The sequence below is a fragment of the Rousettus aegyptiacus genome, unplaced genomic scaffold, assembly GCF_014176215.1.
Source record: "Rousettus aegyptiacus isolate mRouAeg1 unplaced genomic scaffold, mRouAeg1.p scaffold_m13_p_10, whole genome shotgun sequence".
Lineage (NCBI taxonomy): Eukaryota > Metazoa > Chordata > Mammalia > Chiroptera > Pteropodidae > Rousettus > Rousettus aegyptiacus.
In genome coordinates, this window is record NW_023416285.1 from 65959020 (window position 1) to 65975660 (window position 16641).

Genomic DNA, 16641 nt, shown 5'->3' on the forward strand with positions numbered 1-16641 from the left:
CTGGTGACAGCATCCTAGAACTGGTACATCTCTGAGGGATTCAGAAAAGTTGGGGATTGAACTCCTTTCTCATCTCTGACCCAAGATGGTACAGAATCTAAGAGCTAGGGTGAAGCCTTAGTGAAGGAGGGAAGAATAGAAAGTTCTTTATAAAATTTTGCTTGGAGACTAGTATTTAAACTTAGGTATGTGGTCATTGACAGTAGGCATATTTAACTGATCAATTCACTGACTGTAAACAGTAAATTTTAAGATCAATGTTCTCTGAAAAATCATCTTGTTAAAATAGAAAATAGAAAAAAGAAACCCAAAGCAAGCCTAAAGAAGCCAAAATGGAAATCTACATTTTGGACAGGAAACATTTGTTTCTTGTAGACTTTTTTTTTTAAGTAAGAACATCATTTTTTATTAATGCTATACTTTTTTCTTCCTTTCATACAGATTTGTGTCTTTTTCAAACACTCTAACAATATTTTCTGGTGATTCCCTGCAATTTCTTAGAGAGTTTCTTGTAGTATTATTTTAGCTTCCAGGTGAAAACTAAAATGTTTGTTTGAAATGACCCTAAAGATTTCTGAAACTAAGCTCTCTGCCCAGGACGTGGGGAGTCTGGGTTATGTGAAACCCTAGCAATTTGAAAAATCTTGGAAATCTTAGAGAATCATTAAAGAAACTATCAGCTGTTCCTCTTCTATGTTTAAGAACAAAGAGTTATGTTCAAAACATTTATTACAAACTGAATTGTGTCTCAATAAGAACTTTTAACTAGGTGATGGTGTTAAGTTTCATAAGGGACTTTAAAAATTAACACACACGCAAACAAAAACATTTGTTCTAGCAGAGAAATTGCTTTTTGAGCCTGGACAATCAAATGCATAAATTCTTTATTAGTTATAATAATTTGACACTTCACATTTTCTACCATACTCTTTCTATTTTATACCTGGCCATCCTCCATCAACTTAAGTTATTTTCCAAGTTTAAGGAAAGCAGTAAAACTAAGTTACAGGTTTTATCTGAATATTTGATATTTATTTCCCAGTTTGACGCTTGTTGCAGCTAGTAGTATCCTCTTATTTCTTAAGCAACATTGCCATCTTGTGGCTAAATCCATACATTTCCCAGAAAAACTCTAGGCCTAAATTAATAGAGACCCCAAAGAGCACCAAAAACTTAAATTGATTTATGACCCTAGAATTGCCTCTAATTGTAGATCAGCTTGATTAGGAATACAGAGGTCATCCAAGAAATTTTACAACTTTGGTTTCCAATAATAAATGTTGTTTTGTCTTACATTGTCACCTTTGGCTATTCAATAAAGAAAAGCTGAATTCAGACAAGGAAAAGATAAAGAAAAAAGTCTATCTTTTCCACAAAATATCTCTGTTAGAACTATTAGCCCATGTGTTTCAAATCCTATCATATTCAAACTGGGGTTACACTTGGCCTTCTGAATCAATATTTCTTTCTTGGAACTTTACAGAACCTGCTTTTCAACCTAGACACTATAATGATGAGAAATTTTATTAGGCTCTAAAAAGAGAAGAAGAAGAAAAAATGCTTCAGTTTTCATGAATTAAAATTGAAACAGATTTGTTTCCAATCTTTTCTTTGGGACATTTGGTCTTTGAAAAGTAAATAGAAAAAGCCAAATTGCTTTCCAGTTGAGGTAAGCCACCTGTGAGGTCTAATATTTGGATGTCGGTTTCATTCTATTTTAGATGCTTCTCTAGAGACTCATATGCATATTTATAAAGATGCTCCTAACTCTGAATTGTCCAGGTGACTGGCTCCATTTGGCAGACAACCACGGCAAGGCAAACTATGGCCAATGGGGATTCTTTAGTCATGATTCTAACCATAACTCTAACTCTCAGTTACACACAGTTAACACAGAGTGGAAAGGAATGACTTATGAGTTTAGTAAGAAATATATATTCTGAAAGCTCAACAAAGAAGCTGTCCAAGTGGAAACACAAGTGGAAAGTTTTAAAATGTAGGAAAGAAAAATAATTGTTATTTTCATCCTTCTCTTTTATTGAAAATTCAATTGTCTAGCCCAAAATTGGCCATATTTTATATGTATGTATGCAGATAAAAAACACATATACTAAACTTCAGTAATGTACCTGTTACTGGAGTGAAACAAATAATTTAATATTCTCAGAGGCTTTTAAGTTAATATAGTATTTTCCTTTTAGAAAGTTAAGGGTAGTATAACATATGCAATAATTTATGCAATACTTTGCTTGTGGGACATTAAAGCTAGAACAAGACTAGTGTTTTACAAACTCATCTGCTGATGTTAACAGATGCCCCTGGAGATGCTGATTCAGCATGCTTGGAGTGGAGTCCAAGAATCCATCTCTGATAAGCGTGCCAAGTGATTTCATCACCAAACAAATTTGGGAAATACTAGTCAACATGTATATTGAAGTGACATAAGATGTAAATAAAAGCAAAGCTCAAATGTATTGGAAGTTTAAGTATAATTTAAGAATTGATTGTTATTTTTAATAAACCACGTATTCAAAAATTTAGAAAATAATCACTTGAAATTTCATAAAATCGATGCATTGTATCAATCAGGATATAAATGCGTCTTTATATGGAATGCTATTCAGTGTGTTCTAGTTTTCAATGATATCCATTTGTCTCTTTCACTGATTCATAATCACATTATTTAGGTGCCTATTTTTAAGAAGTGTAATAGATGTGCATTAGAGAGATCAACTAGGAAAGTGGAAACCCTGAAAAAGAAAGCAGAAGTGAACTAGACAGAAAACAGAAGATGCAAAGGAATAACATGGTAAGGGATTTAAGGGAAAATACAAATGTAGGAAAAACAACACTGACATAAATATTGGGCTTAAGGGAATTTTATTTCATAATACAATTGATAGAAGGGTGAGGAAAATAGGACAAAAGGAAGAGATAAGCAAAAGTATAAAGAACAGGGATAAATAAGAGATTTCCATTGGGGCCTCTTATTTAGTAACTAATTTATTGGCTGAAAAGTCTTATCAGGTGATAGAGTCAGGATTCTTCCTTTGTTGTGAAAGCTGATAAAACCTAACTCCCAATGGTCAGCAGCATCTATAATTCTAAAACATAAGTAAAGAAATAGGTCCCAAGGAAGCATTTCCTGAAATGGGTCTTCTAGAACAGTACCTCTACAAGAACTGCGTAAAAAAAGGGTTATACAGTGAAATAAATATGGAGGGCGCTGCACATGACATGCTCATGACGTGTTCCTTGAAGCTGCCCAGGAAGAACAAGGGCCCTGCAGACTCCCGCAGAGATTTGTTCAACTCACTATTTAATTCATCATTTTCCAAACTTATATAGTCACAGGGTGCGTTTTATCACTTCACATCTTAAAATCCCATAGAGTCAATGAAAAGAGAGGGTGGGCTCAACATAAGAAAACCTGGATTACAATTTTTACTCCAACATTTAGCTTCACGACCTGGAGTGGGTTACTTAATAATAATGACCTTGAGCCTTAGCCTCTCCATCTGTAAAATGGGTTTAATAATGTAGAGTGATTAGCATAACATCTGCCACATAGTAAATTTTGGATTAAGTACTAGTTATTTTTTTTAATAATGAAAGCAAAAAGTTTATTCACGTTTGCAACAATATATAACTACCAGAAGGAAGACTTTTTCAATCCGGGGTGTAATACAGTTAGAAGGGAACACAAAACGTTTTTAATACATTAGTGTTATTAGTGTTCTACAGAGCATATTCTGTGAAACTTAAGGTCATCTTAAGCTTTCAGTCCAATTATCAATATAAAGTATATGTATTAAATCATGCCTTCACACTTACGACATCCAGAAGAATTTATTTTCCAATCAAAGAAAACACGAAAGTTTTTTATTCCTCCTCCCCTTTTTCTTTTTAGTTAGGCAATTTCAAATCAAACCAAGAGTCAGAAGTCAGTCACATCAAATCAAGGCTAGGGATTCGCAGCAAAGAGGTTGTCACAAGCAACAGGATGTAGTATGGATACAAATTGGTCTTGAATCAAAGATAACCACTGTCTTAGTCTGTTCACGCTGCTATAACAAAAATGCCATAGAGTGGGTTACTTAAACAAGAAACATTTATTTCTTTGAGTTCTGGAGCTGGGAAGTCCAAGATAAGGCACTAGCAGATTCAGTGTTTGGTGAGAGCCTGATTCCTGGTTCACAGATGGACCTTTTCTTGCTGTGTCCTCACATGGCAGAAGGGGAAAGGGACCCCTCTGGGGCCAGGACCTAATCACCTTCCAAAGACTCCACCTCCAAATGGCATCACATTGGGGATTAGGTTTCAACATATGAATGTGTGGGGGACACAAACATCCAGTCTACAGCAATTCTTTGTAAAATGAAGTTGCCTTTTGGAAAGACAGAACTCTCACTGGCTAGTAAGTCTGTGCTCATTCCAGACGCAAGAGTAGAATAGGTGAAACCTGGTTTTCGTGCCCTCGACCATCCCATTCAGAGTGAAAAATCTTTCCATTACATACCCTGCTAACCTTAATCACAAACTAAGGGTCCTAATAGTCTCTCATCTCTCCATCCATATGGATTTCAGGGAAAAATCTAAAACCTCATTCATACAATGGGGTTACTACTCCAAGTTATTTGCATTCTAACATTCTTCAAAGTCTTAAGTCTGAGTAACCTTTAAAAGTGAAATGTCAAGAATTTGCTAAGAAAGTGTGGGTGAGTGGGAAGGCTTTCCTAGATCTCTTATAATTGCTTCTGTGGAAAGTAGATTCTCCAAATTTGACAATGTGTCTTCTCTTGTTCTAATTAGCCTCCTTTCTAAGGGTAAGTACAAAGTCCTTTATGCCCTGCTGGCCATTTCCAGCCCATTATTTAAGCTGCACCTGTTTTCTCTCTTATCATTGTCACACCATAAGTTACATTAAGCTGGAGAACCTCCCTAAATGAGTTATCACTTGGTGCTAAGTCTGGGCGTCCAGGTAACCATGCCAAGGAAGAGTGATTCAACTCACTAACAACAAAATTAGTTTAAGATTATCTCCAAAACAAGAAGTCATTACCAGTCATTGTCCCATCTTTCAGAGAGATCATAGTCCATTCCCATAGGCACACTCTGCCCAGGAGTACTGAGTGCATTCTCTCCACAACTGAAAGTCTTGTTCTATATTGCATCTGCAGGCCTAAGACAGTTCTTGGAACATCATTTAACAAGAATTTGCAAATGCTTGTTGAATGGATGAATGACGAATGAACAAATCACTTTTCCATTCTCACTTCAACTTGTCGCCCACAGCGCTGGGCCAATCCTAAAGTCTATTATTCTGCAGACTTGACTCTGAAACTTACCCCAGTCTAAGAAGACAGGAGTAGGAAGAAAACATAATGTCACATCCTCAGCATCCCAACACCAGAACTTACACAAGGGTCTGCTTCATCAAATGGTGCTCCAAATCTTCTGATAATCGCCTAACGACTGAAAACCTTTTCTAAAACATATTTCACATCACATTTCAAAACATTATTTTGGTTGTATCACTAAAACTGTGGCTTAATTTATATGGTAATAAAGCTATAACATACCTGTTTATCAAATTCTTTTGTTGTTCGCCCAATAAAAAAAAAAAGACTTAGCTGCCTAGTTGATGTATAATTGCCAGTATTATTACTATGGAAAGTATGACGTTCGTGCTGGCACCCAGTGGGCAGTTTTTTAGGTGTGAAGTTGTCCTATCACATTTTATTTTAAAATAAAAAAATTAGTTCCCACTTCATTATCAAGGCCCCTGTTGACTCATTATACTAAGGCCAACAAACTTCACTGCTCTGGTATTTAAATGGCATATACTGAATGTCACCCATATGGTTCCCGGGCTCACATTTCAATGACCTAATGCTGTTTGTAATACTAGTTTCTTAAAAGCTCCATTACACTTTACCCTTAATTATAGACATATTATTCAAGGTCATACTACTAAGAATCTTCCACTCAACACAAAATTCATAGAACACTATTGGCAACGATCTGCCTAGTGAAGGATTTGTGGCGTGCCTAACAGTGAATTAGAATGGTCTGCAAGTTACCCATTTACTTAGGAATACATATAGCAGGAGAAGCACACAGCTGTGGTATGGGAAGTGTAGGAATCAATCTTATAAGCTCCTCCTCCCACACTCATTTTATTGTTAATCCTAGGATCACAGGTTTAGTGTGTATTTGTTAAAAGACTGAGTAATTCGCCTGCAGATGACATAAATGAGTTACATCGAGTTACGTTCTCTTGTGTAGTTTACCAACTTCCCTTATTGTTTTGTGTAACTTTCTTATACACAGGTATTCCACCACCCCCGCCCCACCCTTGATTAATGTATTTAACCTCTTCAATTGATATGTGACATTCTCTCTTTTAAATGACACCATTTTTTTCATCCATCATATCACCAAGGAAAATCACCAAGGAATGCAACTGAACATGACATTAAGCTCCCTAAGAGCTGGAACCCTGTCCACCACTATCTTCCTAGAGTATATCCTATATCTGGCACACAGGAGATCTCACCGAATAAGCATTCATGAGTGTATGAATGAATGAATGAATGAATGAAAGGAAAACAAAAGCACTGATGCTATAGGCCAAAAGAAAACAGGACAGAATATTATTCTGAAATAAAATGCCTTGGAAGAAGACTGTGTGGTGTACTGAATGAACAGATTCCTTACCTATAACACTGAAGACATCTAGATTTGTCGTGGGGAGTGAATGAAATAATTAAGTGAAAGCTCCATGGAAATGGTAAAGCACAACTCAGAGAGAGTGTCTTGAATATGATGACAATGAACTGTGAATGAAATAAACTAAAGCTGGAAATTAAGCAATAGCATGAAACTGCAGCACTCATAGGGTCAACACCAGAGTAGGGGTGCAGTCTGCATTTCCTGAATGAGTTCCTGGCCCCGGTTTGGGCCTCAGAGAATGGAGATGGGTGAAGGACATCACTGAACTTGGGAATCTGGAAGGAAGGCATTTCATAATAAAGAACCTACAGATCCAGAAGCACTCTTTTTCTCGCTTTTATTATTAGATATTGAACCAAAAATACAGAAACTAACATTTATCCAGATTATGAAGTTAAGAGCTTTTAAGGTTAAGTTATTAAGTTTAAGGTTTTGCCCAGAGGAAATGAGTAGAGGTCAATTTCCTTTGGTTTTGTGGATCCTTTCCAAAAATTATTCTAGGCTGTTCACCATTCCCTGTGAGGTTACAATTCAAATTAGAGACCTGTTAAATGGCAAGTGGCCAGAGCACAGAGAAAATAAACTGAATTACAGGTGACCTTTTTCAAAATCAGGGCATGCATGTCTGCATTCTAATCCTAAAAAAAAATATTCTGATATGTAGGCATTCTCATAACTCAGTGAGGTTTTAGAAGAATGCACTTACTATGAAAGTCAAGGCAAAACCATAATATTTTTGTTCAAAATTCTACCAAGAGTTGTTGACCATTTCAGAAAATCATATCCAATGATAACACTGAGGTTGCCAGCACGACACACGCTGATCTGCATCATGATTCTACATTCAGGCGCAAGCACCTGATGACTTAATTTTATCTTCTAGGATGGTTAGACCCAAGCTTTTTAACTGAACTACATTTTATTTTATTAAAAACTGCTTTTTTTTTCTGCTTAACATTAGAGTACTGTACCATTTCAAAGTACATATGCAACATAGATCATATTAACTTTGAATTTCATTTCAGAATACTGAGAATAAAATATTTGTTTTAAAAGGGAGCACTGAGTCTGGGAGGGCCAAGAGGACCACTAAGCTCATCCACCCTCCTCACTTTGCGATGAAACTAAGGCTCAGAGATGTGAAGTAACTTGCTCGAGGCCGCAAATGAAGGTGATGACCAAATCAGGAATGGAGCCACCTGGACACCAAGTTCTCCTTAGAGCACAGTGCATTGCCTCAATGTGGTGACAACACAAATACACAGCGGGAGAAAAATTAACCTCACACTTCAAAGTAAGTTAGTGACCTATTGACCCAAGGGGCAGAGACTGAGACGGTCTCTCCCTCCTCTCTATCTTCCATCACAGGGGACAAAATGTTTTAGAGAAGTTTGGTTTTTTTTCACCTGCAAAGCCTCAGATGCTGGTTTTGGCACTGAGCTGGTACAAACTGAGCTGTGGCCAATTTAGAGTTTCTCTCTCAAAGGCGCGCAGCGAAAGTCACTTTGGTGAGGCTTGTGTTTAAGGCTGGCTTTAAAGTAAAAACATAATAAATAAGCAGAAAGACTATTACTTATCTTGAGAAAGCCACATTCTCTTATTCTCTTGAACTTTCAACAGTACTTCACAGGAAAGAAATCGAGGGATATATGTTCAATTTAAAATCAATAAATGGTTCTTTATGCCTTGAATTTAAGTATTTTAGTCAGATAGAGCTTTTAGGATGTCTGAATTTGTAAACAACTAGGTGGAATATGTAAAGGGCATTTCTCATGTAGCTTTTATATTCAACATGTACATTAAAATCATCTGAAACCTTCTCAGGAGATAAACACAAGGTAATCAACATTTATCTCAAACCTGGCTTCTATCCAAATCACTGCTTTGCATGTAGAGTGAAGGAAGAAAATTCTCTCAAGTAAGGAAGTAGTTTTGATACATGGCACTCAACTAAACCAAACTGGGTACTCAACATAGAAAAAGAGAAGCAGGACAATGAACTATAGTGTGTTAAATGATCATCATCATCTACTTTAGCCTGAAGTCGCTGCTACCGCTATGCTTTCCCCACTCTGAGATTAAGGATATCTTCCAAACCTTAAAAGGAAACTAAAACACCAATATTGTTTTCAAGTTAAAGCTAATACCAGCGATGATAATATTTATGATCAATTCATAAACTAAAATGACTCCTCTCGTCTTTTGGACTCAGAATAGTAAAGGTTTTCCATTTTTGTTCATATAGTTGCTATAAAAGGGCCTAGTACTTCAGCATGAAAACCCTGAACCTGTCTGATGAACTCTGCTTCAAATGAATATGATCCTAAACACCTAGGCAATCGTTTTTATCAAATTAATGGAATCTGTATCTATAAAATAAAATAAAATGCAATATATCTGAAGTTACAAATGCACTAAGCCAAAACATTTAACTCTCTGTGTGGAGTGATACACAGAATTGCCTTTTCACATTATCTTAAGTGAGGTCTGAGGCAGACACTGCAGGTAGATGGAGGCACTGGGGAGGCTGGCTGTTGCAGATGTTCCGTGGCAGAGGAACACGTCTGGTGGTTTTAAAATCCTAGGAAGAAAAAGAAACAGCTCATTATTATAGTCGCTTTCTCAGAATTTCTTTTGGGTGGACCTGAATGAAAGCAGGGTAGTTAATCTAGGTTTACATCAATAAACACCTCTCAATTCTAAGCTCCTTCTACATCGGTCAGGTAGCATCCACCCAGAAATGGAAGGTGTGAGGTGTAGGTAAAAGATGTTCCCTAGGAAGCAAAACATTCGTTTTGCTGCACAGTGCTGAGTACTAAAAAGAGCATTAAAACGCAGAAAACTGTTCCATCTAAACCATCTCACTTACTTGGCAATCCACATCTTATTGGAGAAGGGCTCCGGCTTCGAGATATCTAGAAAATATAAAAGTGTCATGTGAATTACACAGCAGATGGATCTCAATAAATGAGTCCTTTTGATGTTTTTTTTTACAAAACCAGCTAAATGTTGCTCTGAGACACTTTAGAACTAGGATTTTCCCCGCCTAAAGCTTAGCATTGCAATTCCTTTTTTACTTCCCGAAGTAAATAAGCACTCCGTTTAATGTAAATTACATTATTAATTAAAAGCAGGGCTCAGTGGCCCAGTTTTTGTTGCTTTTGTTGTTGTTGTTTAATGGTTACTAAAGACACTGAGACAGATGCAGAGTGGTCATATTACATTCAAAGCGTTCCAGAAAATTATATTATCTAATTAAAACTAAAATGATCGAATACTATCTGTTGGATCCTTTACATAAATTATCTAATGTGTCCAAAATATTGCCATATAAAGGAGGGTCATTAGGCAGCCAGAAAAAAAGTCATTTTTCAAATCTCACCTTCGCTTTCACTAAGCAAAATCTACCACATATACCCACAAACCTGCTGCAACTGAGAAATAACTGACTGCAAGCACCATTCTTGCTCTGAGCTTTTAAACACTTTAGATACATGGACACTAACAAAGACAGAAGCTGTTTTGAATTTGAGACCTCAAATAAGCCAAAAAACTAGACTAACAAAAAATATTCGTATTTTATTTTGCAGGTGTGCCAGTCTTGTAAGGAGACAGTGGTAGAAAGGGACAATTTGGGCAGCAATTTCACCTTTGAGAATATATTTTACTCTCATCTGAAGTTTAAATTAATTCGTTGTTCTTGGGCACAAAGTGGAAAAGAGAGAGGAAGTGGTTCAAACACGTGTAGGGGTTGATTAGAGAGGGACGGTGCTCATTGATAGCCTTCTAGTGAGCGTCCAGGTGAAATACTTGCCATGGCTGTAAGCACGACGGATGTCTAAATTACTCTTCTGATATGTCACTTCTTCTTAGAATGAGGAGAATTATGATTCTTCTGGTATAAAACTCAAGATTTCCTTTTTATCAGTCCACTAAATGTACTACCATTTTGTTTTTATGTATTAATATTTATTCACGAATAAAGACAATTAAGTTATATTAAAATCTCTGAGAGCAAAAAAAACTGTGTCAGATACATGCCTTTTCCATTCTCAGGCCATTTCCTTCATCGGGATTTTCCTCCCTAATTTCCCAGCTCATTGAAATTCTGCCAGATCAAATCCAACTCCTGCATGAACCCCTCACTGCCAAATCCAGAAGGAATTTCTACTTCCTCTATGCCTCTTTGTGCCTCTTTTGTAGACTGTATCATATATCACATTAAGTTACTTTGCTTAAATCATATTAAATTTCTTATATTGAAACCCATTCAGACCACGTTTTAGTCATTTTTGTGTCTTATATTGAAACCCATTCAGACCATGTTTTAGTCATTTTTGTGTCTTATATTGAAACCCATTCAGACCACGTTTTAGTCATTTTTGTGTCCCACCCTGCCTCATTCCCCCTGCCCCCCCCCCAAAAAAAATCTAGCATCTAGATACAGGAAAAAAACATTTGATAAAAGAGCGTGCTGGAGTACTAACAGATGCTCACTAAACTCAGTAAGAAAAGTGGGTCTCGTTAACTGCAGGAGTTTTTTTTTTTGGGGGGGGGGTTGTTTTTTGTTTTTTTGTTTTGTTTTGTTTTGCTAAGGGGGTTTTAGAAGTTTTAGGCTAAAGCTGCGTTGCTACAGGTAATGTCAGAGAAGTGGGATGTTGCCAGTCATGGCTCACCTTCTCCACCATTCTCTCTAAAACGAGGTCGAACAAATAGTTTTTAATTTTTTATTGGAAGGAACAGCATATTATTGTTAGCCTATTTGATGTTCATATGTCTTGGTTCAGCTGTGTATTCAAAAGACATTAACTAAATATTATTTGTTGAGTAAATGAACAGTGTTTATTCAGAAAAATGTTTTTAGTTTTCAGAGATGTTTTCATTATTCTTTGGTGTTTGACAGAGTATTAGTAATCCTCCAAAGAACTAATATGCAAAGAGACTAATCTTATTCTTCCTACTTTGAAGTTGGGAGGAAAATTAATGCCTGCAGTGCCCTTTATACGATATTGAAATCCAGACCATTTGAGCAATTTATCCTAATAATACAGTAAATTCCAGAGGAAGCAAGGACCTGTGCCGAGATCATGTGACTAAGGGAGGTGTCCCATTCTCTATTCAGAAGACAATACCTAATACCCCATTTTCATTCAAAGACAAAAATAAAACTATGAAATAAGTCTACTAGTCTTTCAACTAAGTCAGAAAAAAACTACTTCTACTTTCTTCTTTCTAGAATGATAAATTCTTCAGCTCAATGTAGTATAAATATCATTCTGGGGTGATTACGAAAGGTTCTCTTTCTATCAATAGACTTTTAATCACCTCTTTTATAGGCAACTGTTGAAGAAAAAAAATGTTTACTATAGGATGATTTTGTGTAAAAATGATTAGATATGTACCGTGCTTAAACCAATATGGCTACGAGGGCAGATGGGACTTAAACTTCTGCTTCGACATCGACTTACAGACCGCACCGAATTCCACTAAAAAGAGAAAGAAAAATAGTCAATAGTTTGTGAACACTCACGTGGCTTAAAACAATAGGCCTATCCCACAGAACAGGAGATTTTGCTGATATGATTACACTTATGCCTTACTGGTCATCAGCATGAAGTACGTTCCTTTCATTTCCTATAGCCATTCCATTATTTGACAATAAATTTGGAGTAGTTCTCAAAAAAAAAAAAATCCTACAGTGAACTTTGGTACATAACTCATGGGTGCTAATAGGATTTTGTTTTAATGAAGAAGTTGTTAGAAATTACATTAAGGTTCCAAGCGCTAGAGAATGTAAGCTCCCTGTGGGCAGGGATTTGTGTCTGCTTTGTTCACTGCTGAATCCTCAGCACCTATATATACAGTGTTTGGGTCATAAATGACTACTGACTAAATAACTATTGTTGAATAAAATGAATTAATGAGTGATTGAGTGAATCACCACTGCTGCCCATCTACTCTCTAACTAAATTAATGAATAGGAAGAAAATTATATCTACTATAATGAGATTTCATTAGTAAGGACTTCTTTAAAATATCCCTTCATTCAACCTTTTCCTTTTCTAAGTTCTTCCTTTTAGGGTATTCTCATTTTGTTCTAGGAGTTTAAGGTTGGGCAGATGTTGGTGATATGCTTGTGGGAGAGAAGGAAATTAAAAGGCAATTGCTATTTGATGTGGAACATAAGACTAGTAGCTATTTCCTCTCTGTTCCAAAATGTACTGCAGAGGGTCTACAGTAAGTGTTTCTTAACAGAGGGTAATTACTGTAGGGTCAAGCAGCATGTTTTCTGAGCTCATTCATTGTATAACATGGGTAGTTGTCAGATCAACACAACCCAATTTCTGTGGGCTCAACTTTCATAGCACAAAATATTTCATTGATACAATTAGCTACAGGGGGCTGCTTAAGTTGCAATAACCATTTTTGTAAAATCGTTTAAAAAGACACTACTTCCTTTCTCCACTAAATGGTAAAAAAGCTGCCATGAAGAACATCTCTGTTCTCCAGTTGGAAGAGAACAGAAACTGAGACCATCCAGATGGTGGCTTTGCTCTGGACTGAGGAGCTAGCTTCACTTCAGAATTTACTTAATTCTTTCTCAGAATGGCAGTGTAAAAACTCCATAATGTTCACTGTACAGAATATCCAAGCGCCCGGGGCCACCCAATCCCCATCACAACGCACACACTCACACTCACACACTTGCAGACCTAAGACTGTATTTTGAAGGATGCCCAGTTATTTAACATGTTCAAATATTTACAACTAATGTAAAATCAATCATCTCCTCTCTTCCCCACCTCCTCTGCCCTCTTTTTCTCCAACCCTCCCCACTCTATATGTCATACTAAGGAGAGAAAAATGGGGCACATCCATCGTTTCCCAAAACAGAGAATTATCTGTAAAATTTTGGCAACTGCTTCCTGAAAGTTAATCAATCACTTTTAAATGCTTAGAGTTACACAGGGCCTCCAATAAGATGATTTTAAAGGCTTTCTGCCTATAACAGCATAATATCTCTAAGATGGAAGAGGCAAATATGACTAATTCCATCTTATAAATAAATAAGGCAAAGAAATTACTGCCAGGATATTATGAGGAATTAAAGGCAAATCAAAGAAAAAATGTATTCTTTCTCAGTTAGTCCCTTTCCTCTCTTTTGTATGAAATCTTATCAAACAACTCTGTATGAACTTCTTTTATAGAATCTCTGGGTTTATAAATGTTCTCGAACTTGTGAATCAAACACTTGGGATGAATTGTCACTATGCAAGGCCACCGTACAAAAGCCCCTCTCTTGGTGACAGCTTCTCCTTTCATAATGACAGTGTCATTCTCCATGAGAGCAGGCCATACATGATAGAAGACCAGGGGAGCAGTGTAATCAGAGTCATAGCTGCGACGGTACCTATTTTGAACACACAAAAGGAGAAAGAGAAGTTAAGCAATTATGTAGCATAACTGGTCAGGGGGACATCAGTGTAAATTTTCATTTTGATTATGTTTAGATCGAGATAAATATGGAGCCTGATTCTGTTATTAAAGAGATGGCTGTGGGCTCTTAGAAGAGGAACCAGTGACGACAAGGACCCAGAATGGATTCATTAAGAACAAGTCATATCAGACTAATCTTGTCCTTCTCTTCTTAGGATTATAAGAGTTGCAGTCCAGGGAAATGTTAGAGACCATGTAAGTCCCATAGGCTTTCTAAAAGATTTCTTATGCTATGTTTGTGGACAAAAATAATGGAAGTATAAGTGGGTGATTAACTTAAGTGGGGGTGGTGGGGGGTTGGAAACTAGTTGAATTATCATCTCCAAAGAGGGGTGAATAATAGGTCAATGAGAATGTGAATAAAGGTGCAAAGTACTCCCTTTCCATCCTGTGATAAATCAACATATTCAGCAATGACTTGCGCGAAATAAGAAAAATCGTTCAAAGATGAGGACTGTGGAGTGCCAGGAAAAAACAAACAAACAAACAAAAAAAAACAGATGACAAGACTAAAAAACAGCTCAATCGGTGGGAACAGTAAGCTGATTCTAATAAGATATGATGTAATGTGGATACCTACGCAGTTCTGCAATTGAGTCTAAAAAGCATTTAACTGCACGGGTAGAAGTGACAAATGGCTTAATCACAGCACAAGTGAAAATATAATGATTTCAGTTGAACTCATAATCAGTGAACAGTGTTATATGACTGAAAAAAAAAAAAAAGAAAAACTACTACAAATTAGCTGAATTAATAGAGAATAAGAATGGAAAGCATGTTGGTCACTCTAGACTGGTCAGTTCAAACCAGGGGACTACATTCCATGTGGACACTTTCTTAAAAAGGAATGCTCAGAAGAGCACAGAGCACAGGCCAAGGAAACCAATCTATTTGTCAAGAAGTCTCAACCCCGTCCATATGGAAAAATACTAAAGCCATGAGGCCAGGGGAGGAGAATTTAAATAATTGCTTTTAAATGTGCGATAGGCTGCCCAAATAAATAAAGTGGATTAGTCTTGTTCCATGAAGTCTTAGAAGTAGAACCAAATCCAATCATTACTAGAAACTCCAGCTCTACTCCACAGCCAACCAGGAGTACAGGCCACAGAGTGTCCCCAAGAGGCTGTATGTTCCCTCTGATTAAAGGCATGTAAGCAGGCCTGCCAGAGATCTTCAGATTACATAAACTAAAATGGGTGAATATTTCCAAGTGGGACCATGCATCCTCTAAAGGAAAAGGAATGAAAAAGGAGGGGGGGGGGGGACACAGACATTATGTTCAGTAAAAGAATCAGAAAGATCCAGCTGCAGTGCAATGTTCTAATATTCAGCTCTTCTGTGAGTGGACACACGCCGTGAGCAGGAATCTGAAAGAAACTAGAAACAGGCAATGGCAAGAAAATATGGCATGCTATAAGGCAATTAGAAATGCCGTCACTGCGATTTACATAAGCAAAAGAAAGATATATGGTCACTATCATCAATAAATTTGTAGGGATATGAGGTGGCCACCAACCCGTAACTCTACAACCTAAACAAAGACCCAGAGCTGACATTTCCTAGGTGCGTACTGCAAGCCGGGGAGTGTCCTTGCGCACTTTATCTGAATGATCTCCATGAACTTTCCATAGCCCTAGGAACCAGGTATTATTATTTCTCCCATCTGACAGAGAAGAAACAAAAGGACAGAAAAATTAAGTAACCTGCTCAAGATGTACAGCTAATTAATGGTAGAACCAGAACTGGAATCCTGGTAGCCTGATACCAGAACCTGTTCTTAAACTAGGTTGGCCTCCTCCAGGATAATCTCTAACTATATCGTAAGACCTCATAAAATTTCAATAAAATGTTTAATAAATTAATTTAATGTCTTCCAATTTATAAAGAAAATATTCACCAAGTAAAAGTTAGTAGAAATCTAATGGCTGTACATAAAATAGTCTAGAGCACTCATTCCCAAATGTTAGTATGCATAAGGAATGCCTGCTGCTCGTTAAATTACAGATCCGTCAGCCCCACCTCAGACCTACTGCGAGAAATGTCACAGAGTATGATCCAGTAATCTGCATGTTTAACAAATACCTTGAATAATTCTAATGTAGGTGATCCATACACCATACTTTGAAAAAGCTGACCTAAATAATGCAATGAGAACCAATAAAAGAAAAAAACTGTTTTTGATTAAAAAATGGGCAGAGAATCTGAATAGACATTTTTCCAAAGAAGACATACAGTTGGCCATCAGGTATATAAAAATACTTAATTTGCAGTGAAATGCAAATTAAAACTACAATGAAATATCACCTCACACCTGTTAGCACAGCCAGCACAAAAAATAACCAGTGTTGGCAAAAATGTGAAAAAAAGGAAACCCTTGTGCACTGTGGATAGGACTGTAAATTGGTGCAA

At 36.8% G+C, this 16641-nt stretch overlaps 1 protein-coding gene across 3 annotated transcripts in view; it reads right to left on the reverse strand.

Moving 5' to 3' along the window:
* Positions 1 to 2880: 2880 nt before the first annotated feature.
* Positions 2881 to 16641, reverse strand: part of SPATA18 (spermatogenesis associated 18) — a 41177-nt gene continuing 27416 nt past the window's right edge. Inside the window, exons 10-13 of one of the 3 annotated variants that reach the window (XR_004953114.1) lie at positions 13973 to 14146; positions 12138 to 12221; positions 9605 to 9650; positions 2881 to 9316 (exon numbers count right to left, since the gene is read on the reverse strand). Coding sequence is in view for 1 of the 3 variants with exons in the window: in XM_036227943.1 (XP_036083836.1) it covers positions 9309 to 9316; positions 9605 to 9650; positions 12138 to 12221; positions 14023 to 14146 (262 nt within the window). In the remaining 2 variants the exon portion in view is untranslated. Of the gene's footprint in view, positions 9317 to 9604; positions 9651 to 12137; positions 14147 to 16641 lie in introns of those variants that run through there. The other 2 variants (XM_036227943.1, XR_004953113.1) reach the window with 2 other exon arrangements.